Source organism: Paroedura picta, chromosome 8, assembly GCF_049243985.1.
Source record: "Paroedura picta isolate Pp20150507F chromosome 8, Ppicta_v3.0, whole genome shotgun sequence".
NCBI classification, from domain to species: Eukaryota; Metazoa; Chordata; class Lepidosauria; order Squamata; family Gekkonidae; genus Paroedura; species Paroedura picta.
The window spans coordinates 72,671,598-72,699,311 of NC_135376.1; the positions used below are offsets into that span (position 1 = coordinate 72,671,598).

Consider the following 27,714-nt stretch of genomic DNA (forward strand, 5'->3'; position numbering starts at 1 on the left):
TCACTCTGGTGTCCAGTTTCCTTTTCCAGCCTCTCACAAATCTACCTAAACATAAATGGAATCTGAAACACCATGAATCCCCAAAAGTAAGGCGGGGAATAGTTTATCATTGTGGCATTTCTCCATAGCAATGCAAAAGTGATGATTTTTTATTATAAATGCTTTTGTGTTGTGGTGTTACTGCATAGTAACGCGGAAGGTCATTATTAATTTTTAACTAATTTCGGGGCTCAGGGCAGATGGAAGTCTGAGTCCCCAAGGTAACTGCTGTGCTGTGATTGGTGGCTTGCTGTGACTGACAAGCCGAGGAGCAGGGGGAGAAATTCAACTTGTTTTCCTATGCTGCCTCGTCAGGAGGTAAAGAGCCATAATGACATGGAGGAAAAATGTGGGAGTGGTCTCCTATGAGGAGGCCTGCAAACACACAACTTACAACCCCGCGTTTGTAAGCAAGAGGCAGTGTCCAGTTTGCGCCTCCATGCGGAATCGGTCAAAGAAAACAAGGCACATTAATTTATGCTTTTGTGCTTATGTCAGTGCTGTAATCTCAGACTCATTAAAGAAATATCGCTGCCTTTTGGATTTCAAACTGGAAACAGCAAATACTTGTAAAGCATCTCATCACAGTCCTAATTCCAAATGCTGGAGATCTCTCTGCATCTTGTATTTATCCCATGTAGAAGGTGTAGATCTAGCCAGGAGCCTCCCTTCTACCCCGGCGCCTCTTTCCCTTTAGTAAGCCAGTTTGAGCTTCCAGGTTTCAGACATGACCAACAACTACGCTATTAATTTCCAGGTTCCATCTATCTGCATAATGTCTGCCAAACTGCTTACCAGCTTTCTATATGAGTGAAAAATATGGATATGCCAAACAGTTCCAAGCACCTACTCAAGGACACAAGCCCAGAAAAATGTCTAATGCAAACACACCTAAAGCCCAATTCTAGTTATGACAGCTTGGCAGTTTTTCAGAAGCCAAGAAACTGCTGGAGCTGTCTGCTCGCATATTTGGAGAGAAGTATGCCCAGAGAGCATACTAGCTATTTGTTAAAGGAAAGCACCTTCCATGAGCAGATACCTCCATAAACATTGGTTGTTCTAATGAGGCTCATTAGAAATGCTATAAGATCTGTGAAGAGAAACAAATGACCGCAAGGAACGGAAAACAATTTTGTAAGCTAACAGTTAGCTTCCATATAAAAATAGCTTTCCATTTCTGGCCAGGTTGCTGTATTGTGGCTCACTATCAAATATTTAGATTGTCCAAGAAGGAAAAAGCCCATGTTTTCATATAGTGCTGACAAGCAAGACAATGTATACATAAGAAGGTAATGACAACAGCTTCTGCCATAAATGACAACTTTATTGAAAGAAAATACATCGATTCACAATTAGTATTCATCAAAGTATATCTTTAAAGCATAAATCCTGTATCCTTAAAAAGAAGAAACTGTCCAGTTATTTGTAACATTTCCATAATAATATTTATAAAAATCACCATTTTACAATCAAATTGAATGAATTACTAGAAAGGTCTATTGAATAGATACGTAACAGATTTTCAGCTGAAAACACAGAACAGAGAAGTGATTTTTATTAACAAAGATCGAGTGTAGGAGACAGAAACGTCAGTCCTCTAAAAATGATTGATTCTGTGGAATTACTTTCATTTGCACACTGTTGATAGGCGGGAATGCAATCAAAAGGGGAACCATTCTAATCAAGCCTCTACCAATGAGGCACTAATGTGATTCTCCATTGCTTGAGACTACACAGAGTTCTCAATTCTGGTCTGGGCCTCTGCATGCAACAATGGATTCATGGTTGATGTAGTCAGCTCTGAGAACATTGATTCACATATTTGGAGGGTTCCCCCCCTCCCAAATCCAGATCTCTTTTCCTCCTCAAATGGATGACTAAAGCTGTCAAAACTAATTGCACAAGCCATCTGGTATGCTTATGCATATGTGTCTGTTTCTCTAGATTCTAGAGAAAAATTCAGTATTTTCTAAACGTAGTTTTAAAATTCACTAAAGATTATTACTATGAAGAAATGTATTCAGTGATTTTAAGTCACACTCTCACCACAGTGAAGGTTACAGAGTATGGAATATTTGCTGTCCAAACCTCCAAACCCAGAAAAGTATCAGGTAGCATGGGCATCCCAGCAGACCCCCCAAAATAAATACAGGACAAGAAAGATATAATATCTTTGGCAGCAGTTCACAAAAACATATGCTTCTTGAAGACATCTGGACCAATTTAACCTTTCCAAAATGTTAAGTCAGAAATAGGGCTGGATACAGTACAGACTTTCTGCCTGCTCTGCAGCTCTTGCACAAGTGGAAGTGCAAGGAAAAGACAATTATAGTCGCATGTGCTAAACCAAATTTATTGCACCTCTACTAGCATTTCCAATTTCTGGGTACTTTAACATACAAGGAGTAAAGAACTTCCTGTTGTACAAGGTCTTGCTCACCTGAAACTGTGCTAAGTATTTTCGCTGGCACATTACTGGATACAAGTTGTCGTATTGAATGCAAAGCCATTACAAAATATGGAAAAACATGTCCACTGATCAACAATGCTAACAATGGAGAACCAGCTTGGTGTAGTGGTTAAGAGTGGTGGACCCTAATCTGGAGCACCAGCTTTGATTCCCCACTCCTCAACATGCAGCCAGCTGGGTGACCTTGGGCTAGTCAGTTCTGTTAGAGCTGTTGCCAAGCAGTTCTATCAGAGCTCCCTCAGCCCCACGTACCTCACAAGGTGTTTGTTGTGAGGAGACCAAGGGAAAGTGACTGTAAGCTGATTTGAGACTCCTTTGGGTAGTGAAAAGTGGGATACAAAACCCAGCTTTTCTTCTGTCTCAAAAGTTTTATCATTGTGTAAATTACAGTAATGTGCAGTAATTAGAAACTCAATAACAGAAGTGTTTTGCACACTTAGTAAACTATAAAACTGATACTGGAACTTCCATTAAAGCACATTTTAACCTGCTTGTATGACATATAAACGCACTTTATCTTCAGTGATTTAGAAGTATCCATTAGTAATGTGCACCTTGGAAAAAATCAGTTTTTTTCAGCTCCAGGTATCAGGGCTCCAAATACCAGTTTGATATTTAGATCTGGGTGGGGTTTTTTGGGAGGGGGAATTTCAACATTACTCGGCTCCATTATTCCCTATAGGAAAATCTTTGCAGAAAGTGGGAGGTGCCATTTTTTGAGTAAATGACACCTTCAAACAACCCCCATGTTTCAAGTAAGTTGGACCAAGAGGTCCAGTTCTATGGCCCCATTAATGTGCCTCCAGCCATCTTTTGTTGTTTCCTATGTGGCAGAGGGTTTCAATGCTTTCTCCAGCACAAAGAATAGTCAAAGGCACAAAAGCAAGCAAAGCAACGCCTCAAAGGAGACAGAACCAACAAGGCCAAAGAACCAATGCAGAATAAGGGAATTTCAGCAGAAGCAAAAGACAACGTGACAAGCCTAACACAACAAATGTACAATCTGAGAACCTAACTCAATGTCAAACCAGAGAATCCTCTAAGACAGTGGTCCCCAACCTTTTTATCACCGGGGACCACTCAACGCTTGACAATTTTACTGAGGCCCGGTGGGGGGGGGTAGTTTACTCCTCTACTCTCAACCACTGCCCTAACGCTCTCTGATCGCTATGGTAATGTTTAAACATCTCTTCAAAATAAGATACAGACACGCCACAACAATGAACATAAGGAACATTTTATTTTCATGGAAGTTTTAACTCATGACAACGACAAATCAATGGGAACCCTGAGCTTGTTTCTCTGCAATGAGATAGTCCCATCTGGGAGTGATGGGAGACAATGACACCCAAAGTGTGTTGTAAAGCAGTGGTCCCCAACCTGTGGTCTGCGGCCCGGTGCCGGGCCGTGAAGGCCAGAGTGCCGGGCCGCGGTTCCCTCTCCCCACCCCCCCCGCAGTAAAAAACTTCCCAGGCCGCAAGCTTGCGGCCCGGGAAGCTTCTTACTGCGGGAGGGGGGGAGAGGGAATCAGGGCCGTGCCGCGCATCGCGCATGCGTGATGAGCAGGCGCGGCAATTGCCCTGCCGGTCCCCAGCCGAAAAAAGGTTGGGGACCACTGTTGTAAAGGGACGGGGGGGGGGGAGAAGGCGTCCTTCGGGGCCCACCTCCAATTAGTTGAAGGACCACATGTGGTCTGCGGCCCACAGGTTGGGGATCGCTACTCTAAGACAAACTGAATAGGAACTGTTCCTATGTAAAATTAGAGAACCTAACCCAATGGACAACACAAAAATTCAAGACCTTGTCAAAACAGAGTTTCCACCACAAACCCAAGCTGGGGGGGGGGGAGGATGACTTTACCACTTGTCCTCTCTGGTCAGCCTGGCAGGTTGCTGCCCCTCCCACCAGCTCCCAGGAGGGCTGGCCCAGTCATCTGTGCTGCAGAGCTGAAATCTCTCCCCTCCCTTTGTGCTCTACTCATACTGAGGAGACAAAATGCTTCTGTTCCAGAGTCCCCCCCAGAGCCCCTGGTGTAGCACTTCCTCTTTCCTTGGACACACCCATTGCTGCAGCCTTGGGGCACCCACCTCATCCTGCCAGTGAACACAATGTGAGGCAAGGCTCAGGTGTGTCAGCCAAGCAGGAGGGCAATGCCGCAACACTTGCAGGGACCTGGCGATGGCACCGGGGGGGGGGGGGAAGGCTGGGCACAGAATTTGCCAGCTGCAGAGCCCTCCTGGACACCCCCCCCATCCCCTTGCCCATTCACCACTCAGCGGGCTGCTCTTTCAGAGGGCTTGGAGTTGGGCAGGCATACCTGATAGGCCAACACAACTGATCCCAAGTGCAGATTTGGTTAGGTGCTTCAACTGATGGCTTTGTGCTTATGAGAAGTGCTGCCAGCTGCCTCCGCCTTATGGTGACCCAATGAATTCACGTGTCACCAAGCCCTGCCCTCCTGCCTCCTGCACAAAATTCTCTAGGTACGCCTCAGCAACTCATGCAAAGAACAAATTGTCACGAGACCCAAAAAACTAATTTCAAAGCCCAGAATCTAACAAAATCAACTTGGCAAGCTGAAACCTAATTTAGGAGAGTCTCTCCTATGGTTCCTAATGCCAATCCAATACTGCTTAAAGGTGATGCTATAAATACTTCAGTTTTTATTCACTCTCCACTTCATGGAAACCCAGTTGTATTTATAAAGCAGAAATAAAGCAACTTAGTCCTTCTAAGTGATGAAGTGCTTCATAGTAACTTCACAAAAACTGAGTATTTCAAGTTAGAGCATTCCATGCCTGCATGAGAAAGAAAGGAGAGATGAAATTTTAAGCAGATCAGCTTGTTCTTCATTTATTCTCTCCTATTTTGTTATACAGAATCACATAATACTGTGTGTTACTAAAACTGTACCACTAGATTGAGTTCAAGCAAGCCAACTACAACTTTAAAACACATTCACACCTTAAGCAGGCAAACTAACCACACAGTGCACAAAAATACATCTCAACTTTATCAAGTCTAAAAAGAGCTTATCCATGATACATATTTCACTTAAAAGAAACAGAAACAAGCCAGTTTAATATGATAATACCTGTAAGAATCATTTGATTTTGGTTGTTGGATTGTGATGATAAATGCCAATGCCCATTATTTCTCCTTTGGGACAGCTCTAAAAGTGGTATAAGCCCTGGACTTCCTTAGAGGATGCAAAGCCCTGCCAATTAAGCATAGACATTCTATCCCTAACCATGTTGTAAGGCACACTATGTTCTAATTTCACTCAAAATGTTCCGTAAGCACTAAACGATACATTATAACCTCAAACCTCAGTTTTTAAAATATTTTATGTCTTATTTGCATAATTTGCAATCATAATTGCATCTGTTTCCTATTCAGGATATTGTATGCTCAATGATTTGTCTTAAGGGGATTTTTAAAAGAAGCAATGCTTGTTACTTTCTATTCTTCTTAAAATGAGATTTGTCCAAAAATACTAAACACTACTATCCAAGGTAACATTAACAAAAAGCTACCCAGTTTCAAGGAATAGTGCAAAGGGGAAAGAAGCTTATACACAACAGAAATGAACAACTATACAAGACTGCGTTGTGTCCAGTGAACCTTGAGAGGTGTGGTGGTTGTCAAACAGGGCTCACTGGCGCATTTATTTATTACTGGATTTCTAGCCCACCCTTTCCCAAGGGCTTAGGGTGGATCACAACACTTGAAAAACACAGATTTAAAATTAATTTAAAAGCAAATCTCTTCATGCCACATTCTTTAAACAAGAGAAAATTAAAAAGGGGTGTCGGACAATAGATGAAATATAGTCACCAAGGTGTATCTTGGAAAGGTGAGCTTGGGTAGGGAGGCCAACAAATTTATAGATGTTATTCCGGGCTTCAGCCATACACCTGGTGGAACTGCTCTGTTTGACACGCCTTGCGGAATGGTTTAAGGTCCCGCAGGGCCCTGATCTCATTAGGCAGAGTGTTCCACCAGGCCAGGGCCAGGGCCAAAAAAGCATGCCCCTCTGCTCCTGCTGCAGTTTGCAGTGTTTTCTGAAATGCTGCCCGCAGGGCTCAGGAAATAATGGTGGAAGTGGTGTTCCACCACTGGTGGAAGTGCTGTTCCACTGGCAAAATATATTTCCAACCTCCCTATAGGAATGCAGTGGATTTCAGCACAATGGGACCGATGCAGGCAAAATTTGCCATGGCAGAATGGAACTTTCCTGCCTTCCCCTTTCCACGGCGGTCCACTAATCTCCATGAAATACTGTTCCAGGGGAATGACATGACGGGGAATCTGCAGCAGGGAGGGGGAATTGGTGGAAGTTGTTAGTCTAGTCAGGATTCAGCCCAATGAACAAAAATAATGCAAAGCAGGGTCACAGAAATCCTTTGACATAAGAGCTCTACAAAACTTGCTATAGATGCTACTTGTGTGAAAGTGCAAGACCCCCTCTTTGTAATGTTCAGTTTATATTAGTTCACCAAGCATAGTAATTCTACACTCTATTGTGCTTAAACCAGCGGCTCCTTATGTGCACTGTCATGAAAGGAGTCAATGACAACTATTTGGTCTGGTTTCTGCTCAGATAGCAGAACTGGCCATTAATCTCCTTCTACAGCCACAAAATTGTATTATAATCAAATTATTACCAGCAAAAAATAAACTGGAAAAAATTATTTCAGGTCAGAACATGGTGACAACCTACGCAGGTGTCACTGGGCAATTTCCCGGTTCCTAAATACGTTACATTCAGAAAAGAATTATTTCAATAATGATTTGTAGGATTACAACTACACACCAGTGTTCTATAATGTTTTTGTTTTAAAGCCACCTGGCATTTAGTCCATCTACATTGATACAAAATATTTGGCTCTTTTTTCCAAATGATTATTCCACTGAAGCAGGTTGTTTTTGATTCACAGTGTCCAGAATATTAATTTATATTAGAAAAAACAGGGCCAGTGAAATTAACTTGCATGTTAAATAGAATGTTCTGATCAATGGCAGGACTGCGTCAGAGACAGAGCTATTACAGAAATGCCTGAGGTATTCTCAATGCTATTGAATAAATGCTTGCTTTTGTTGGACTTCTAAGTTACAAGAAGAAACTATTTGAATACAATGCAGTGCAACATTATGGTTCCCCAATCAAGAACATATTTCCCCCCCCCCACACCAGAAAAAGAAAAAGGTTATGTTTTACTCAACATCCAGGATATGTTCTGTACTGCACCTTTCCCCTAGTTCAAGCACGAGTAGTAGCATTCTGTGGCAAGTCACACACATCTGAGAAGTGGCATTTCTGAAGGATATCTTTATAGTGGTTTTTCAGGTTGGCGAATGAAATGACTGTCTTTTTTGACCAAGGAAATTCCAGCAGTTTCTCATTGAGCAGTATCTGTACTTTGTATTCTTCCTTGGGAGAGTCAACTTGATCACAGTGGTAAAGCACGAACACCAGATTCGCAGCATAAGGGACGATTCGGCCACTGCGAAATTTCCGATTTAGATTCTTACGGTAGTTATTTGCTTTAAGAGTCTCACTGTCCTTGAAGTAACCCATGAGAGCAAGGAGTGGCTGAAGGGTCTCTGCGTGACCAAACTGGAAGACCGCAGGTGAAGAAATGGGCTTTGAACTAGAAAGCCAAAACAAAAGAATCAATAAAGTTAATCTGCAATAAAAGCATTAGCATTCTAGAACATATTCAAGTGCACTATTGTAAAACCTTCACTTCATGCCATCTGAAAAGAGAGGATTAGCAGTCAACAAAAGTTTAGCCAACTGACCTATGAGGTATTGGCAAAATCTTCTCAAACAATGCTCAATTATTCCAAGCTTTGTTTTGGGGGCAGTACTGGTTAGTACTTGGATTGGAGATTGTCAAGAAAGTCTGGGGTTGCTGCGTAGATTGAAACAATGGTGAATTACCTCTGTTTGCCTCATGTCTTGAAAACCCTGCAAAGTTGCCTTAAATTGGGCACAACTTGGTGGCACTTTCACCAAGAGAATTATGCTAACTTATTCAAAACCAAGGGTGTAATAGAAGACTGGTCCAGGGTCCAGCTCACCACAGGAGCTTAGCAGATGACTTCTGGTCACATACTCGGTACCACTGCAATGCTTGCTCAGATGTTTTTGCCTCATGTAAGCATTGTGTCCTTGTTATGAGATATTCTGCAGTTAGGGATGGCAAAACCAGGATCAAATTAAGAGAATAAAAGGCTTACATGCATGTGCAATCAAGCTCCTTACAGGGCTAAGGACCAAGAAACTTCTGCCCCTCCAACTGATGACTACAGAAGTCAACAGAAAGTTGGGCTGTCACTTGTACATGAGGTGCATCCCAGACTTCATAAAGTATGTATTCAACTTATCTCTACTGGAAGACCAATTGAAACAACTGTTCTGCTCAGCTACAACTGTTCCTCTATTTGCTGCATTTGGGCTGAAGTACTTGTTTGGCTGTTTCACCTTGACAAATGGTTGCCACGCCCTTTCTTAATCCACTTACACAAACTTTCCAAGGACCTGGACTCTCCTGACTGGTGCCAGTGGTCTAGCAAACAAGATAACTATTTCAAGTCATGTTGAGATACTGTTGTAAGGATACCATACCCTTTTATAGTTCAGCACTGTGATTGTTGGAATCTGCTTCTCTTTGAAGCTTTTTCAAACTATAAATTAAACTTCATTAACTACCTTTTTTTTTTTAAGTGTATGATTTCCAGATTCTGCCCTTTTTCACTTGGACTGTCCACAACCTGCTCCTTAAAATACTCAGCCTTCAGAGATTTTTACCAATATTTAGAAGACTTGTGATAGTTGTAGACTAAGCCTTTATTTGGTAGAATTCACCAATTGACAGGCATGACAACATTCTGGAATGAATGATACCGTATACAACATATCCAACATGGGTGGAACTCAGATTAAGAAAAGATTGCCACACAACTGAATTAACCAGTGTGGTACGGCAGTTAGAGTGTCCCCACTTTGCCATGGAAGCTTGCTGGGTGACCTTGGGCCAGTGTTACGCAGCACAGGCTGTTATGAGGCCAAAGTAAATAAAAACTTTAGAAATACACAAACTTAGAGCTTATCACTGTTATAAGTAAAAAGGCCTACACAGTATTTCCAAAAGCTACTGATAAACATAAAAACAGTAAATTAGCAAGCTAGGGTCATGATATAAGACAGCCTTTATCAACCTTTTGACCATGGAGGTAGCACTTAAATAACTTCCCAGCTTCGAGGTACCAAGAAGTGATGTCAGCTGGCCACTCTTCCCTGCCATGGTCCATTTTGGACAGCAGGGGAAACACCATGTAAACCCAGTACTTCCCATCACCCCAAGAACACCATTCCCACAATGAAGCATGGCAGCGTCATGCTGCGAGGATGTTTTTCATCGGAGGGACAGGACAACCGGTCAGGATTGAAGGAAAGATAGATGGCACTAAAAACTGGGCAATTCTTGAGGAAAACTTGTTTTAGACTGAGACTAGGATGAAGGTTCACATTCTGGCAGGGCAATGACTCTAAACATACAGCTTAAGCTACACTGGAATGGTTTAAAAGGAAGTATGTTAATGTCCTGAAATGGCCTAGTCAAGGTCCAGACCGCAAGCCAATGGAGAATCTGTGGCACGACTTGAACATTGCTGTACATCAATGCTACCAACTTTCAGGAGTTCGAGTAGTTTTGACTTGAGGAATGAGTAAAAATAGTGGCTAGAGGTGCTAAGCTGATAGAGGCAGACCCTAAGAGACTTGCCACTATAATTGAAGCAAAAGGTGGCTCTACCAATTACTGACTTTGGGGGATGAATACTTAGGCAGAGTCCTGATTTGCTTTGCTTAAGTACTGTTTGTGGCACATCACAATAAAAATATTTTGTACCTTCAAAGCGATATGCATGTTGTGAGAATAAAATGGTCCTAACTCCCTCCCTAACCCAACTTAGTTTCAGGTTAAAATGTGACAATACAGGACAAACACCGTGTGTGTGTGTGAGAATACTTTGGCAATCCACTGTATATTCCTTCTGTGTCTGCTTACCGGAAAATCCTTTGTTCTCAATCAACTCTATGTTGGTGCAATTTTTGACACACACACACACAAGCCAATATACTTAGAAATAATTAGGCTATTGAACAATTCTATGCAACACAGGTACAGTTAAAATCTCTAGGTTTTTTACTGAATATAATAAAGTAGTAATAAAACAGATCAGCACAAAGGGCGAGAAATCAGAACTCAAGTTCATGTCTGGCAGAATCTCAAGCATGAATTACTCTCTCTTAAAACTATCAGCATAAACAAATGTCTGTCCTTTCCATTTAGGCAAAAGGTAATGTTTAATCATCTCTTCTGTTGAATGACCTACCCACAATTGATGGGAGACTATGACTGGCTTAGCAAGAAGGCGTTTCTCACAAGCATGAACTCAGTCATAATGCCTCATACTCTATTTAAGACAGCTGGCTTGTGAAATGAAGCATAGCATTAAACTACAACTATGAAGCAAAAATACTGGGGGGGGGGGAGAAACAGTTCTGGCTGTGCATTAAGCCACATAACTTTTCATTTCTACTTCTAAAGGAGCCTCAAAGTGGTTTACAATCACCTTCCTTTCCTCTCACCTCAACATATACCATAGGAAAGTGGTGCCCAACCTTTTTATCACCGGGGACCGGTCAATGCTTGACAATTTTACTGAGGCCCGGGGGGGGGGGAGGGAGTCTTTTGCCGAGGGATGTTTTTGCCACCTGAGCCCCTGCTGCACTTGCTTTCCCGCCGCCCGCTGGGGGGGCCCTGCCAGCAGCAGCTGTGCAGTGCCACATCAAGGAGGAGCCCCAGCCATGGCGGTCGCTGGAGAGCACCAAAGGTGAGCCGGTGGCAGAGCAGCCCCTGAGGCAGCAACCAGGGAGGAGGACAAGAAGGAGCCGTGGCCCGGTACAATTGATCTACGGACCGGTACCGGTCTCCAGACCGGGGGTTGGGGACCACTGCCATAGGAGGTAAGTGAGGCTGAAAGAGCTCTGAGAGAACTGTGATTGGCCCAAGGTCTCCCAGCTGGCTGCATGTGAAGGAGGAATGGGGAATCAAACACAGATCTTTAGATTAGAGGCCCCCACTATACCAAGCTGGCTCACCATGAATACACCAGGGACAGTCGAGTGCACAGATTACCTCACCACTTGTTTTGGAATTCCCACATCTTACCCCTTACTACTAAAGGGACGAGCCACTACTAGTCAACATACTAGACTGATGGACCAGCTGGAATCTGAAGGAAGCAGCCTCATACAGTCATAATCAAAGAATGCATTTGGTCAACTTCCCACAGAAGGCCTGCCCTTGTCCCTGACCTGGAAACTGCAGCGGGTCCAAAACACAGCTGCTTGTATTCTCACGAGAACACCATGGAGAGCCCATCGCAGACCTGCCCTCATGCAGCTGCATTGGCTCCCAGTTGAATTCCAGATCAGGTTCAAGTCTTGCTTTTAATGCAGCCTGGGCCCAACATACCTAAGGGACCACCTGACTGAATATACCCTCCTGCAACGAATCTCCCCTGGAACAAGGAATACTGATTGGCAACTGCCAGATACTGCCTTGCTGACGGAATTTTAAAGAAACATTTTAATCAGTTTTATTGTTTAGTTAATTGTGGTAATTGTTTTAAAGTTTTAAAGCCTATGTAACTTGTTATTATGTTGTAAACTGCCCGGGGCCAGCTTGCCAGGAAGGGCGGCATATAAATCTAGTAAATGAGAACAGGAAGGACACTATTATTCCTTCAGTTCTTGACAATTCTTTTGAGAGAACATTATGTGTTCTCACCTCAATGTAAACTCAATGTAAACACCCCCAATCTGTTGATTTTCATGCAGTAAAAAGTATTGTTACTTCCTAATGGCTAGTGCTAAGAGTAATCAACAAAGTAAACTGTAGCTATTGTGATTACCATCTCTTCTTTGAAGGGAATGATTTGGCTGGCACTACTTATGCTGAGCAATGGGAAACCACTGTGTCACAGTATTGACTCAAATGCAAAACTATTCATTTCCCCAGTTCCATCTGATAATATTCTTTTGGGGTGGAGGTGTATAATACTTTTACATTATAAAGCTAAAGACTTTGAGGGGATGCATTGGGGGAGTTCCAGTCCCCTGCCTGATTCCCTGTAATGGCTCAGTGCATGGACTGCGTACATATACATGTGCTAAGGATGGGGGGAAAGTGTGACACTTTTATGTGACTGGTAATCCTCTGCAAATATGTGCACGGTCCATGTGGGAAGGACTAGATGCTACTAAAAATAATAGTGTATTGAGAATGATTGCTCTTATAATCAAGATGCTGGCTATATTAAAGTAACTGAATGTAAGATATTCAAGAATTGGGATTTGTCAACCATCTGAATGAAGTTCTAAAACTGCAGTGCACAAAAACCGTTCAGTCCCCTCTCAGTGTTAACCCATTGTAGGAACTTGAGGTGACAGATGAAAGTCATCAGATCATAATTTGTAATGCGATGAGGCAGAGGAGAAGAGAGAATCATATTAACCTTCTTCACATTTAATGAAGTACAACGTCATCAGGTATGGAGTGCTAAGCTACCTTAATGACCTCCTCTTCTGGTACGACCCCACTGCAGTGCTTCACACAGACCTCTGGTGGTGTCTGGACCTTGGGTACCTTGTTCAACTTCAACCAGAACAAGGGCTTTTTCAGTTGTGGCCCCAATCTGGTGGACTGCTCTGACCGAAGGGACTCGTGCCCTGCAGGACCTGTCTAAATTCCACAGGGCCTGTAGGACAAAAGTATTCCTCCAGGCAGTCCGGTGAGACAATTTTACTGGGCTTACTATCAGCTTCTCACATCATACCAGAGTATTATATTGTTTTAGAGAACATTTGTATATTTTAATGAGTGTTTTTTCTTTATGTTTTTAATTGTCTCAAGTGCCAGGGAAGGGGTGGAGTAAATGGATTAAATGGATTAGAATTTAAATAAATTCATAGACACATTCCGGCATTATAAGTGTTCAGGGAATCCTGACATATTCCTATCAGGGAAAAAGGTACATATGTATACTTAGAGCAGGCTTTCTCAACCAGGGTTTCCCAAATAGCTGGTGTCATTTTTTAAAATTGTTAATCTTTTCTCAGGTGATATGACCATATATGTCAACCCAACCCCTCCTGAAAATGGCCAACAAAGGGCCTGGAGAGGGTGGGAAGGGGAGGAGCCCCAGGTAGACATGTACATAGCTATGCTTCCCAACCATATTCTGCACCATAGGTGAATGTTTCAGGGGTTTCTCAATGATAAAAAATTGAGAAATGCTAGCTTAGAGTGACATTTCTTCTGAGGCCCAGAAGCTCTCTATCTGGCACCAATGATTAGCAGGCATGCCCAAGATGCCATCCTCACTACTGAGCATAGGCAGAAAGTGCCACTAAATGGGAGGCTTTTAAAGCATCAGATGGAAGTAGATAAACATGAGGCATTTGTTCCATGTCACCTTTGCCCCAGGTTCTCTCTAATAAAAAAGTCCTGCTTACCACAACAGGTTGCCGTGGTAAACTTACAGACCCACATTTAGAATGCAAATTACTTAATACTTTCTCACCTCTTCATTTCACTGAAGTTGAAATCCTATACTCTGTGACTGATCACACAATGTCACACAACACCATTTTCCTTGCCATTTAGAGACAAGCAAGTTTTCTTGCACAGATGCTAATCATCACACAAGATGTTTTTCTCAAACCTCATGTATATTTACAGCTTAGTTCTAATGGGTAAGAAATGCCTTTATAATTCTGCATATGCTGTTCTGCACTGTCTGCTTGTTGAAATATGATTTGGAACTCAGACTGTGGCAGTCTTCCCAGCTGGATCTCCACTAAAGACCAAACAAACAAAGGAATTTGTTTTCACCCTCAGCGTGAAGCTTCAAATTGGGCTGTGGCTGAACACAGAGGTTAAACTGTTATATAATTTAAGAACATTTTCTAGGTGGCATAATCAAAGTGATTAGCACTCAATAAAAAAATCACATAAATCCCTAAACACACAAAAATTAATACATATGCAAATCTCTTTCCACAGTGTTGATTTACTATAAGGAGTCTGACGAATAAAACAGTATTATCACCCAGTCCTTAAGGAACATATTTTTCTAACTCACCATGAGCCGATTTGTTGGGAGTGGCAGGCAATAAGTCCAATTAATAGTAATAATAATCAATAATTTTGTTTCTTTTATGCTTTTATTACCATGCCTCTCCTGCCTCCCAGACCACAATGCAGAATTCCCTTGACTATTTCTGCATGTTGAATCTTGTACATTGTGGAAATCTTTGTACAATTCAAGCCTCTTGCAGAAAATTTAAAACTTTCTGCTTGAATGCAGCTGCAGAGAGAAAGTACCTTCTCACCCAGTTCTTTCCCGCTAACAGGACCACTTCCTGGCAGTGGTTTGCATTAGATGCTTTAGGAGACAGGACGTCTACTTTAGCCATTTTCATCAGCAGCACAGCATGAAATACTTCAAGCGAGAAATCTTGTTCAGGCATTAATCATACCTACAAGTTGCTGAATAAATATTTGAACTCAAGACCAAATATGTGAAAAAAGGACTCTCATGCCTCCAAAGAGTACAAGAAAAAAAAAAATCAACAGCTGTAGCTGGTTGGTACAGGAATGAGAATCTGCACCTTTTTCCATATGGCTATTAAAGACCAAGCAGCTTTGCAAACTGGCATCTAATTGATAAATATAAGCTAATTGCATTAATCTTATAACATGTGCATGCCACAGAAGCAAAATGAAATTAAAATTGGTAAGAACAAGCTACATAGTCATAAGAAGAACGTAATGAAGCAATTACATTGTTCAACTATGTCCAATGATCATCTACATCAAAGGGTAAGCAAAAATATATCAGTAACATGTCAAAACCCTGATTCACAACTAGACTCATACTGAAGTACAAAGATTAAAAGGCACAGCCGTAGTCTCATATTTACTAACAGCCAACCATAACCATATTCAGTAAAAATAAGTAGGACTTGCTTCCAAATAAATACACTTAGGACTGCAGCCCAAATCAGCTTTATAAAAAGTTAGCTTTAACAACCTGTGTATACGTCAAGCGGGACCCACATTTAGCTTTATGTTGCATGGAGGAAAATTAAATGCAGCCCCAAATAATGAACTTTGCTGCTGTTAATCAGGATCTCACAACACCTTCCTCATCATCTTGGGAATGCAAGTATCATCCAACACTCACTTCTTGAGGGTAAAGAAGTGTCTACTATTTGCTCAAGCCAACAGGAAGTAGTAAAAGCAATAAGGTCACTGGCCCATGTTTGTTTTAACATTCTGTGTTTATACTGCCATCAGCCGTTAAAAGATGGAACGACACTAAAGACCTGGGTCCCTCTGAATATAACAAGGAGCTCAACACATTCGGTATGAAAGAGCACATTTAATACGGTCACGAATGAGAACACGTGGGCCTCCCCCACCCCACCCATAACAGATATACACCTTACTTTTTACTCTCTGCTACAGCCTGGTCCAAATTTCTGATAATATCCTGGAAAAGAACACAGCTGGAGCGACTGTTTATATCATATCCATATCCTCTCTTCCAGTACTGCTTCAGGTCATTCAGATATTCAAGTACCTGAAATCATACATTAACTGCGTTGTCACATAAAGGATTTTTTTGCACGTGTTTTGATATAATTCAGTAAACAGCATAAGGACAGGCAATGAATAGAACAAGGAATGCATCTGTCTCTAGCATAACCTTGACCACACACCCCCTTGCAACTCAGGTAGTGATGTTTTAAATCCCCCTTGCTGCCCCACTACACTTAGCAACCAGGACTTTGGTATAGTCCTCACCTTCTACTCCTCAGGGTCAACACACGCCAGACACAACCAATGAACAATAACAAATGTGAGACTCCCGGTAGAGAAAAGCGGCATATAAGAACCAACTCTTGTTCTTCAAAACCCATTTGTTAATTATTGCAGTATCAGAAGGAGAGAGATAGCTTAATGAAGCATTTTTCTTGTATTTTGGAGTTAGTGAAAATGGGGCTAAAAGGGATTATTTCAGAAGTTTACTCTCTTGCTATTCATACTGGGGACACCTGGTGCAGGAGAATTAGATGTGCGTAGGCTATGTTGCTGACGTCTCAGACTATGTGGCATTCTAGGTGTGTGCTCTGTTTAACATAGTTGCCAACTAGGCACAAACCTTTAAACACTTCTTTAAAATATGGACTGATAACAGCCAGGTATTTATGCATATTACTTCTGTCATCCATACTCAGGATGACTGATTAAAGAGGGCTCCCTAAACTACCATAAAAACACTCAAAAAGTGGATGGCCCAAGTTGCACATGTAAGTCCTGGGCATCATCCAGTTACAAGAGGGAATTTGGGTGGGAGCCTTTTTCACTCTGGTGATCCATGAGTCCAGAGGAAGAGCTACTTATACTGCTCAAGACAGGGATTCACGTTTACATATTCCCTAGAAAGCACACAAACAAACATTTCTGCGTACAATAGGCTGGCCCATCAAGCAATTTGCAATCTCAGACTGGACCTATGTTGTGAGACCTACAAAGAAAAAAACGATGTAGTACTTGGTGAGGCTGATGTGTATATGGCATATTAGCCATTTGCTGCAAAGTATCATCCTGTTTTTGTTTCACTGTTCTCTACTGATGCAATATCAATTTGCATCACGATATCTGCTCTCTGCATCATGCCTAGCAGGCTATACTGGTTCATACTATGGCAATCCTAGTCCTAATGCATTGGTCATTAGATGTCTCCTCATACTCATTGTATCAGTCTACACTGTTTATTAGACACCTTTTTGCACGGAATGTTATTGACTTGCAGTGTGCTCTGAGTTTCAGTGAGAAATGTGGAATATAAATATATAGTAAATAAATATACATGAAGACAGCTGGCAAGATATAGTTAGATTACAGTCATAGAGATTCAGGTTCATGTTGTGTCAGGCTTATTTATTTATTATAAGCACCTATTAGCCCCTTTCTTCCTTATTGGAACTCAAGACAATTTGTTTCACGAAGAAGCAACTATTTGAGATGAAGGAATCTTATCCATTGTTAATGGTATAAAATCTGAGAAACAAAAGCAGTCAATCCATCTGTGCTGGAACACTGAATTAGTAGAACAGAGCACTTACCAGGGCATCTTCTTCACTAAATAATGAACACCAGGGGCTGCTTACGTTTTTGATAGCTAGCTCAAATGAGCACGTGAAAAATGCCACCTGAACCAAATCTGTAGAAAAGACAAGCAACAATTGGCATTAAAATTAATTGGGTTTTGCCAAGCTTGCCAACTGATTGCTAAACAAGTTAGGTGTCTCAAGTCACCGACTGCGAAGTCTAACTGGACTCTAGCAAAGGCAGATTACAAATGACAATGGGAACATTTAGCAGCAACTATCCCATTTCATAATGCAGGGTTTGTTTGTTTTTTGTGTATTATGCTAGCACGGTGTATTCAGTCATTACCTGGAAGCTGAAATAGCCTGGAACTAGGGTATTGTTGGTAGATAAGAGTCTTTCTGAGGGGTTGCTGAGAGCCAAACTAGTCACGGCAGCATCCTGGTGGTAGCTACAAGACCGCCACTTCCCTTCTTAAGCCACTTAAAAATACCTTAAGGACCCAATCCTGATTGGGCCCTCCACATAATACCCTTCCCTCCATACCTTTTATCCAGTTACAAAATTTAACTGACAGCAGAATATTTTATTAATTGATCATTGCACAGTTTTAAACCCTAGATTTATTTTCATCAGTTTGACCACCTGGATTTCCTTTTTATGGAGTCTTAATATTTATTCCCGACTGTCAATTTTCCTCTTCCTTGCTGTTTCTCAAGGTCTTGCAAGACTGCCGCACTGACCTCATAAGGGGCTTAGGAGCAGCCCAGTGAGAAAGAGGCTCAGTGGAGAAACCAGATATTGCAAACCACCTCTCCTCTCCAATTTCAAGGCTCCACAGTTCCCTGAGCAGATGGAAAGTGGAGTGAAGAATGAGGGAATTCCTGAGCTCTTGAGGGGACACCCTGAACCCCACATTAGTATACAAACATCAGAGTATGGGTATTTTTTATCAAGTAAGAAGTCAATGTGGCTAATAGCAAGCATGTTAGCAGCTATTGAATTTGCTAAAAGGGATATTTTGCAGTAAAGGAGTGCAGCAGTAAAACGCTCATATGCCCATTACACAGCAAATTCGTGGAAGATTTCCTATTAACTGTCTTCTGGGTTTTTTGTGCTGTCAAGTCAGACCTGATTGACAGCAATCCCATAGGGCTTTCAAGGCAAGAGTTGCACAGAGGTGGCTTGCCATTGCCTGCCTTCATGTCACGACCCTGGTATTCCTTGGAGTCTCCCATCCAAATACTAGCCAGAGTTGATCCTGTTTAGATTCCAGGATTAGGCTAGCCTGGTCTATCCAGGTCAGGGGCTGGATCTTTTCTATATTTCACTGTTTCCCAGCCATCAAAAATGCCACCATAAGTCCATTCAATAGAATACAACTGTCTGCTCTCTCCAGCCTACCACGCAAGATACAACTGAAATGTAATGGGTAAACATAGCAAGTGTGCATGGACAAACACACACCCCAAGTAAAAGTAAGGATGTTTTTCTTGGGTTCACATGAGTAAAGCCTTGATTGGTTAGGAATAAGCAACATAATATATACAGATCTCTAGTAAGGTTACTTTAAGTTTTGAAGATGCTTAGATTCAAGCCCAGTAGCAACTTAGAGACCAACAAAAGAGCAAGAGTCCAGTAGAACAGGGGTAGTCAACCTGTGGTCCTCCAGATGTCCATGGACTACAATTCCCATGAGTCCCTGCCAGCATTTGCTGGCAGGGACTCATGGGAATTGTAGTCCATGAGCATCTGGAGGACCACAGGTTGACTACCCCTGCAGTAGAACCTCAAACCTCTGAGGTTCTAACTGGACTCAAATCTGCCTGTTCAACTACAAACTAACATGGCTACCTGCTGAAACTTTGAACATATGCTAATATTTATTCACATAATAGCAGAAATGAGTCAACAAATACAGGTAAGAGACTGAAGAGACTGAATTACCTGCATTTAACTGATCTGCTTGTAGACACAGTTTATCTGCAACTCTCTCTACTACCTTTTTCATCTCAGGACCTGTTTTGAAATCATCCAGTTCATGCAGAGCTTCTTTATTGTTTTCAACATCTCTTACAAATTTTTCACAAAGGTCAAAAAATCTCATCAAGGTGTCATTAATTTTAATGTCTCCCAACATAGCCGCTGAAAATGAAAAAAGAAAATGCAGAGTTAATTATTTCCATGTAAAACTTTAGAATCATTAAACTGCGCAGAAAGTCAGACCAATGGTAGATTAAAAAAAAAATCAATGCATGCATGACTAAATTAGGCAAAGTTAAGCTTTTCTATACTAACTACAGGGAGTGTGAGAGCAATGCATCAGATGGGAGTTAACTGGGTCCAGTCCAACGGGGGTGGGCTAAATGTTTTCAGGAACCAGACAGCAAATAATGTTCTCTTGTTTATACCTAATAATTGGCATTAAGATATATATCAAACCTGACCACGGAGGTTCCATTGAGTTATCATGAACGTCAAGAGAGATACACACACCCTTTTTTCCTTTGCGATGAGCATTTTACATAGGCACAGAGCTCTACCTCATAGTCCTTGAATTTGTCACATTAAACCAAAATTTCCTTTCTCTCCTCTAAAAAATGCTATGACTTGAACAGTCCCTAGAGACTGAGCCTAATTATAATTAACAAGCAAACCCAATGTAGCAGTAGTGAAATGTTAACAGAACCAAACATGGCATTATGATTAGAGAGGGAAAAAACAGGTTCATATCTCTGCTTGCCATGAAACTCTCTAGGTGGCCTTGGACCATTCTCAGTCAAACTAACCTACCTAACAAGGTTGTTGAGAAGTTTAAAGGGAGGAAGAACCAATAGGGAGTGTACCAGCATCATCAAGGAGTAAGTCTTGGTGACAAGATTTTTAAAAAATAGCCCCACGAAGTTGGAACTTTCACAATCTCAAAAGGCAGACAGTTTCACATTCCACGGCAGCCTATGATTAACACACTCCCACATGATACTGGGAAAATCCCGTCATTGGCTAGATGCTAATTCAAAGAAAATGCATGTGTAGCTTTCCTCTTTTTGATCAATAAGACCTCAATGTCGGGGGGTGTGGCTAAAGATGTCGTCCTGAGAGGGTGGCAGGGCATCTGCTCTGCTATCTCTGAAGCCTGACAGGGGTCAATTGTGCAAGCAATTGGCAGAAAAGAGGAGGGGTACGCAAACCCCACCTCACCTTTCTACCCAGGAAGTTCTTGGGGCCGTCTCCAATCCTTTAGGGAGTATATCTCCCTGGATTATAGGCTGTCAGCGTTCCAGGTCCAGAGGACGACTGCCATTTTCTACCTCGGACTTTCTTTTCTTTCTTTAATCTTAAAGTATCTGCTTCAACCCTACATGATGATTTACCACAAATGAACGCTTTGAACTGAGGGGAGGATATCGGCTGAGTTCCAAAACATCATTTACTGCAAGTATCTCTCGCTTTTTTTTTTTCTCCGTCTCTCTTCCTGCATCAAAGCCCTTTGTTTCCCCCCTCCTCTTACTCTGCTCTGCCCGAAGCCACCTCGTTAAGAGGCAGGCTAATTCTCCTAACTAAGCAGAAGAAGGACTCAAATCAACTCGAATTAATTGGCAAAAGCTCTTATTGTAATTGTTTTGGTTTTCGAAGATAAGATAAGCTGTGAATGGGAAAATCTCACGAGAACTCTGTGCCAGCACGAGAATCTCTGCCTTCAATACGTCACATGCCTGTGCCGGAACATTAGAGGATAAAACAGAGGACCTCTACTGGCCACTTGTAAAATTGTTTGGGGCCGGTTTTTTTTAAAGTCAAAATCATGTCTATGTTAAAAAGATTGGCTCATCTAATAGAGATACAAACCCAAGATTACAAAGTATTTTTAGATGGATTGATCAAAAATATCTCCAAGGAGATCCAAGATGGCAAGGAAGAAGTCTTCAATAGGAATGATGGATCAATAACAGTGACTGATGACAGCTTTAAACAAGGTGGAAAACCAACAGCAGAAGAGAAATCTGAAATTCATATCTTCAAGGAGATCCAAGATGCCAAGGAAGATGTCTTTAACAGGAATAATGGATCAATAACAGTGGCTGATGACAGCTCTAAACAAGGTGGAAAACCAACAGTAGAAGAGAAATCTGAAATTCTGGAGACGGAAAATGGGATGCCGGAGTTCTGCAGCCCAGATAAGGACACCCTTTTTAAAAAGACATACAGCCATCTCAAAGCAACAGTGTACAAAAATCAATCAAAAGAAATATGGATCTGCAGTGAAAGTAACCGATTTAAAGGATCTCTCTGGGGGGGAAATTGTATTGATACTGGAGTCCAGGAGGTGCAACGGCCTCAAGATTTATCGATGCATATTCTGCGGGAAAGAGTACAACTGCACTTTCTACGCCAAAGGCCAATGGGACAGAATATAATTTTACGGGAACGACAAGATGTAGCAAGCCTCGAGATGAGACCCCCTTAAGAAGACCGAAAGCTCATATTGTTTTATGTTTAATGTTATACTGTATTCTATATTTCCATTTTTATGAAAAAGGGGAAGCAGTGTCTCTTTCTCTCTTGTTTTTTTTTTTGTCTCTTTTCTTTTGTAGGCATATAGGTAATATAATCATTAGTGCTGAAAATGTAAAATGGGGTTCCCCCCCCTTATTTTTTCTTTCTTCTATTAGGGTATTGTCCTAGGACTAAAGCCTACACTGACTTGTAGAAAATGTTTAATGTTAAGCTTTCAACTTAAGTCTGAAAATATATCTGTCAGGATGGTTCTTAGAATGGGTCAAGCATAAATTGTTTTGTAGATGTATCAGAACCAAGGATAAGGAGAAGCTATAGAAGACTGAAAGCTTATATTGTTCTATGTTTAATGTTAAGCATTTAATCTAAACCTGGAAATCTTATTATTCTCTGTATTAACAACATATACTGTATCCTACATTGCTATTTTTATGAAAAAGGGGAAGCAGTGCCTTTTTTCTCTCTTGTTTCTTTTTCTTAGTAGGCATATAGGTAATATAATCGTTAGCGTTGGAAATATAAAATGGGGCTTTCCCCCCTTATTATTATTTTTTTTTATTGGTGTATTGTTACAGGGCCAAAGCTCATATTGATCTGTAGAAAATGCAAAGCTCTCAACTTATACCTGTCAGGATGGCTCTTAGAATGGGTCAAGTATAAATGGTTTGTAGATGTATCTGTATTAAGGATAAGGAGAAATTATGAAATCCTTTTGTAATTTTTTTTCTTTGTACATCTTTAAGGCAAAGCCCTACTTTCCTCTCCCTTCATCAGGGTATTGATACAGGGCCAAAACTCATACTGTGCTATAAGAAATGTTTAATGTTAAGCATCTAACTCAAACCTAGAAATATCTGCTAGGATAGCTCTTAGATTGTATCAAGCAGTTAATGTGAGGTCTACGATCTCACAAGTAAGTTGATTAATAATAACTTTTCTTTTGTATATCTAAACAGGCCTTTTTTTTAATGTAGTGGAAATGTGGATGGCTCTTAGACTCATGGCTCTTAGAGTTTTGGGCAAAAGTTTATATCACTGTGGAGTCAATGTGGGGTCGTATATTCTTAAATGATGATTATATTTCTATCTTTATGAAAATAAAAAAAATCATTATAAAAAAAAAAAAAAATAAGACCTCAATGTCCTTTTCTCTCCTAACCCTGAACAGCTAACATTAAGGATGCCAACAAAGGTTCAGTCAACTATTTTGTTAAAGGAGCTATGCATATAGATATGATGGGTAATGTTTAGTCAGAATTAAACTCTTTGCTTTTGAACCTGTATACCTTTCCTCCTCCGTCATGCCTTCTCCCTATATATATTTATGCCTACAAGAAAGCTCCTAAGCATTGGACCAAATACCCTGAGAAATGTTGTCTCTGCTGCAAACTGATTTGCAATAGTATTTCACAGATAGTAAAGCATTACTCATTGCTTTGCCAAAATAGCAACTGAGTGTCTGGAGAGAGTAAATGCAGCATGGTCTCACCTTCTGTATCTACCCATTTTTCTTTTAATTAAAGAGAGCAACGGGGTTAAGGATAATCTGAAGGAGGAAAACCCTGAAAGAGATAGATGGCATTACTATCTGGAATTAGTAATCAGTCATTCACTTTGTTTTAATGGAAAATTTATATGCTGCTGTATGCATCCCAGTGTTTTTCTCCCTGGTAATGATTTAAAATGTAATTGTACCACGAAACTGTCCAGCAACAGACATGACTGGTTTAGTTGGAATTCCTTTCCTTCTGGTTTCAGCGTAAGGACTGGCTGCATTCCAATTTCCTATCTGAATAGCCTTGCATTGCCCATTTAAAGATTCATGCAGTTATATTCTGCTCAGGATGTAAACTGCTCTGCCCAGTACTGAGGAAAACAATTAGAGGGAACATTGGATGGGAAGGGGAAAGAGAGAGAGACTTAAAAGCATTGTGGGTTGGAGGGAGAGGGGTTGCTATCAAAGTAATTGCTAGTTTTAGAAAGTTGAAGCGTTGGTCCATGGATGCACCAAAAATAAGAAATTAACCAACCAAAACAACTTTCCAAATAAGAATAAACCTATCTCAAATATAATTTGTGTCCTTATTGTATTATTTATTGTATCACTGTATTATTTATTGTATTATAGTAATATAATATATTATTATAATACAATAAAATAAGGACACAGACTATATTTGAGATAGATCTATGCTTTTTTGGACTGCCATTTTGGCTGGTCAATTTCTTCTTTTTGGTTTTAGAAAGTTAACACTGGTGATTTTATACCACTGCCACTAGAGTAAGTATATAAAGCAACGGCTTTGGCATCGAACAGAAAAGCCCCTTCTCCTCCATGAAACAACATGACAAGGATTAGCCATTCACAAACCAGGCAGAGCACTGGTGGCAATGAAGCCCTAAAAGATGCACATCACCAAAGCGAAATAGCAGAGCCTTTACTCAACAGGATGTGCCTCCCAGGACACTTACAGCGGGCGTTTTATTTGGTGGATGTTTCTAAGCAATTTAATTCTTTGTGATCCTGTGGCATTTTAAATGATCTAGCCCAACTCTTTAAGATGCCGCGGGACTTCCGCTTTATTTTGCCTCTGCCGTCCAACAGGCCGCCTCCTTGTGCGGAATATAGACGGGGCGCCGCTTGGAGCCACGGTGGCTACTCGGCAGAGGGGAGGCGGAAGCCGACCGGAGGGCAGAAAGAGCCACAGCTTCCAGGGCGAGGAAACGAGGAGGAAGGCCGCGAGAGAGCCACTCACGATTGCTTTCCAGCGTGGGCTGCAGCAGTTGCTGCTGCTGCTGCTGCTCGGCGTGAAGCGCTCGGTACAGCCCTTCCCGGAAGGCGTCGCTGCTGTTCACGCACCGGGACTTGTGGCTGCTGATGAAGACGAAGCGGCGCTGCGGGGCCAGGAGGCCGGGGAAGCGGGCGGCCAGGCGGCGGGCCAGCATGCTCATGTCGTAGCGGCCGCGCTCGGCCAGCAGCCCGTCCATCTCCTCGCGGTACCACATCTCCCAGCCGGCCAGGGCCTCGGAGGCGGGGCAGGTGCCGTTCCGCCGCCCGAGCAGGCCGTGCACCCGCGCCAGCTTCTTGATCTGGCCGCGGGTGGGGAAGCGCGTGCCGTGGCGGAAGACGGCGTGCAGCTGCAGCGGCGTGCAGGAGGCCGGCGGCAAGGGGAAGCCCGGCTGCGGCGGCCCCAGCGACAGCGGCTCCCGCAGCAGGTGCGGGTTGACGATCTCGTAGCGGGACTTGGTGCCGAAGTAGGGGCTCAGCCGCTCGGCCGCCGACTCCTGGCCTCCGCCCGCAGCCACCAGCGCCGCCAGGCACAGCAGCAGCAGCGGCCACCAAAAGCGCTGTGCGCGGCGCGACATGTTGCCGGCGGGGGGGCGCATCGCGGAAGCCCCTCGGCCGTCTGCTCAGGAGGCGACGGAACCACCCGGCCGCCCAGCGACCCGCCCCGGCCGAGATAGGAAAGCGAGAGCGCCGCGCACGCAAGGGCCCGTCCCCATTGCCCAGGCAGAGCCGGGGCGTGCGCTTTGTAGCCTGTGCGCGCGTGCCTGAATCACGCATTGGGCGTTCATTGGATGGAGGACAGGCTGGGGGGTGGGTGGGGGCGTGTGCTGGAGAATTGGACGGGCGGGGGCGAGAATGTAGGCTCGGGGGGACGCCTCGTAGGATTGCAGGAGGCCAGCCGCGTTAGTCTGGTGCATCCGACGACGCTGGGGGAAAGCAGTCGCCGAGAGCAAACGTTTGGGGCCGAAAGGCACGCAGGTTATACAGCAATGTTTGACAGCCCTGGAGATCATGGGCGGGCCTATGCACACCATCCCAGCTGTATTTCAGACCAACAGGGGTAGTCAAACTGCGGCCCTCCAGATGTTCATGAATTACAATTCCCATGAGTTACTGGCAGGGGCTCATGGGAATTGTAGTCCATGGACGTCTGGAGGGCCGCAGTTTGACTACCGCTGAACTACAATACGTTGATGTATATTATTTATTAATACATATATTCTTCCTGTCTCCCCAGTGGGGACCCAGAGTGGTTTAACATCCTTCTGCTTTCCTTTATTTTATCGTCAAATAACAGCCCTGTGAGGTAGGCTAGACAGAGTAAGCAGCTGTCCCAGCGAACTTCTATGACCGAGTGAGGATTCGAACTTGTATTTCCCAGACCCTAGTCTAGCGCTCTAGCCCCCTACTCACCGTGCTAGATATAAAATGACACAAAGCAGCGTATAAAGGACCGGGTTCTCCAGAATTGTTTAAAAATCAAGCCGGATATTTTCAAAGGAGGGGAGGGGCAAATATCAATACACGGGGGTTTGCAACTCACCCCTCTCCCAACCCGATTGCAAAGTGAAATAATAACGCCGGGGGACGCTACGCAGCTCTGCGCCACATTCGCTTTGCCATAACTTGGGGGATTACTATAGGCTGGGTTAGTAGATTTAATTAAAATATCAGTTTTATAAAAAGTAACACGAAGTGAGGTCTGAGTTACAGCATCCGTTTTTGGAACTGTCGGCGGTAGAGGCCCCTGCTGTCTAACCAGAGCCGCGGTCTTGTTTTTTGCCTGTCGTTTCCTTACACGTGGCTGTCACCTTTAGATGGCAGTCTTGCGCGGGGAGGGGGGTGACGTCGAAAGTAACAAGGAAGTCACGTCACCAACTAGTACAAATCAGGTTTCAGAACGCTGAGCCCACACATTCCCTTGCCCTCATCCATAATGGCCGCCGCCTCTCATATTCAATACTCAAGTCGCGGATGCCCTGGAGCAAGATGGCGGTTGCTCTCTTAAGTCTGGCACCTTAGCGTCACAAAATTTAAAGATGCTGCAGGAGCTTTCATTGGTCACAGTTCACTTCATCATAATATATATTTTAAAACTCAAAGGTCGGTAGGAGAATTTCACAAGCTCTTCTGCAATGCTGTTATCAACGACCAAGAGTTTTTCCTGCCCTTTTAAGGTTTCAAGAGAGGAAGGCGAATGGCACTGCACCTGCTTCAGATAAGAGCGCTTTTGCCTGACAGAATTGTTGGAATATCTATGCTCTATACAATTTGATACTGGTCAGTTAGAGTTGCCAATTCCAGACTGGGAAATTTCTGGAGCCTGGGGAGGGCATGGTTTGCAAGGGGAATAATGCCATGTAGCCCATCTTCCAAAGCAAGTATTTGTTCCAGAAAAATGGAATTCTGAAGTCTAGAATCTCAAATATAATTCTGGGGTGTTTCTAGGTCCCACCTGGAGGTTAGCAACTCAGTATGAAGCAAGGGTTTTTGTGGTTTCTTGTTTTAAACATTTTTGTACCTGCAGGGCTTGCATTTTTTGTCACATATTTTATTCTGTAATGGTTGTTATATTAGGCATGCAATATTCCAGGGTAGCACTTTGCCTCAGTTCAAGGGATTGCAGCAGTAAGCAACAC

At 42.6% G+C, this 27,714-nt stretch overlaps 1 protein-coding gene and 1 long non-coding RNA gene across 2 annotated transcripts in view; one reads left to right on the plus strand and one right to left on the minus strand.

The window, feature by feature from the left end:
* LOC143843782 (uncharacterized) overlaps positions 1 to 22,378 on the plus strand; it is a 55,009-nt gene extending 32,631 nt beyond the window's left edge. Inside the window, exon 4 of the long non-coding RNA XR_013233690.1 lies at positions 21,114 to 22,378. This is a non-coding gene — a long non-coding RNA (uncharacterized LOC143843782). The remainder of the gene's footprint in view (positions 1 to 21,113) is intronic.
* On the minus strand, positions 1,343 to 25,816 carry MINPP1 (multiple inositol-polyphosphate phosphatase 1). The gene is made up of 5 exons (XM_077350381.1): positions 25,044 to 25,816; positions 19,717 to 19,914; positions 17,784 to 17,881; positions 16,101 to 16,234; positions 1,343 to 8,163 (listed from the first exon to the last, which is right to left on the minus strand). The coding sequence occupies exons 1-5, from the start codon at positions 25,672 to 25,674 to the stop codon at positions 7,773 to 7,775; spliced, it is 1,452 nt and encodes a 483-aa protein (XP_077206496.1). The 5' UTR covers positions 25,675 to 25,816; the 3' UTR covers positions 1,343 to 7,772.
* Between the last annotated feature and the right edge of the window lie 1,898 nt (positions 25,817 to 27,714).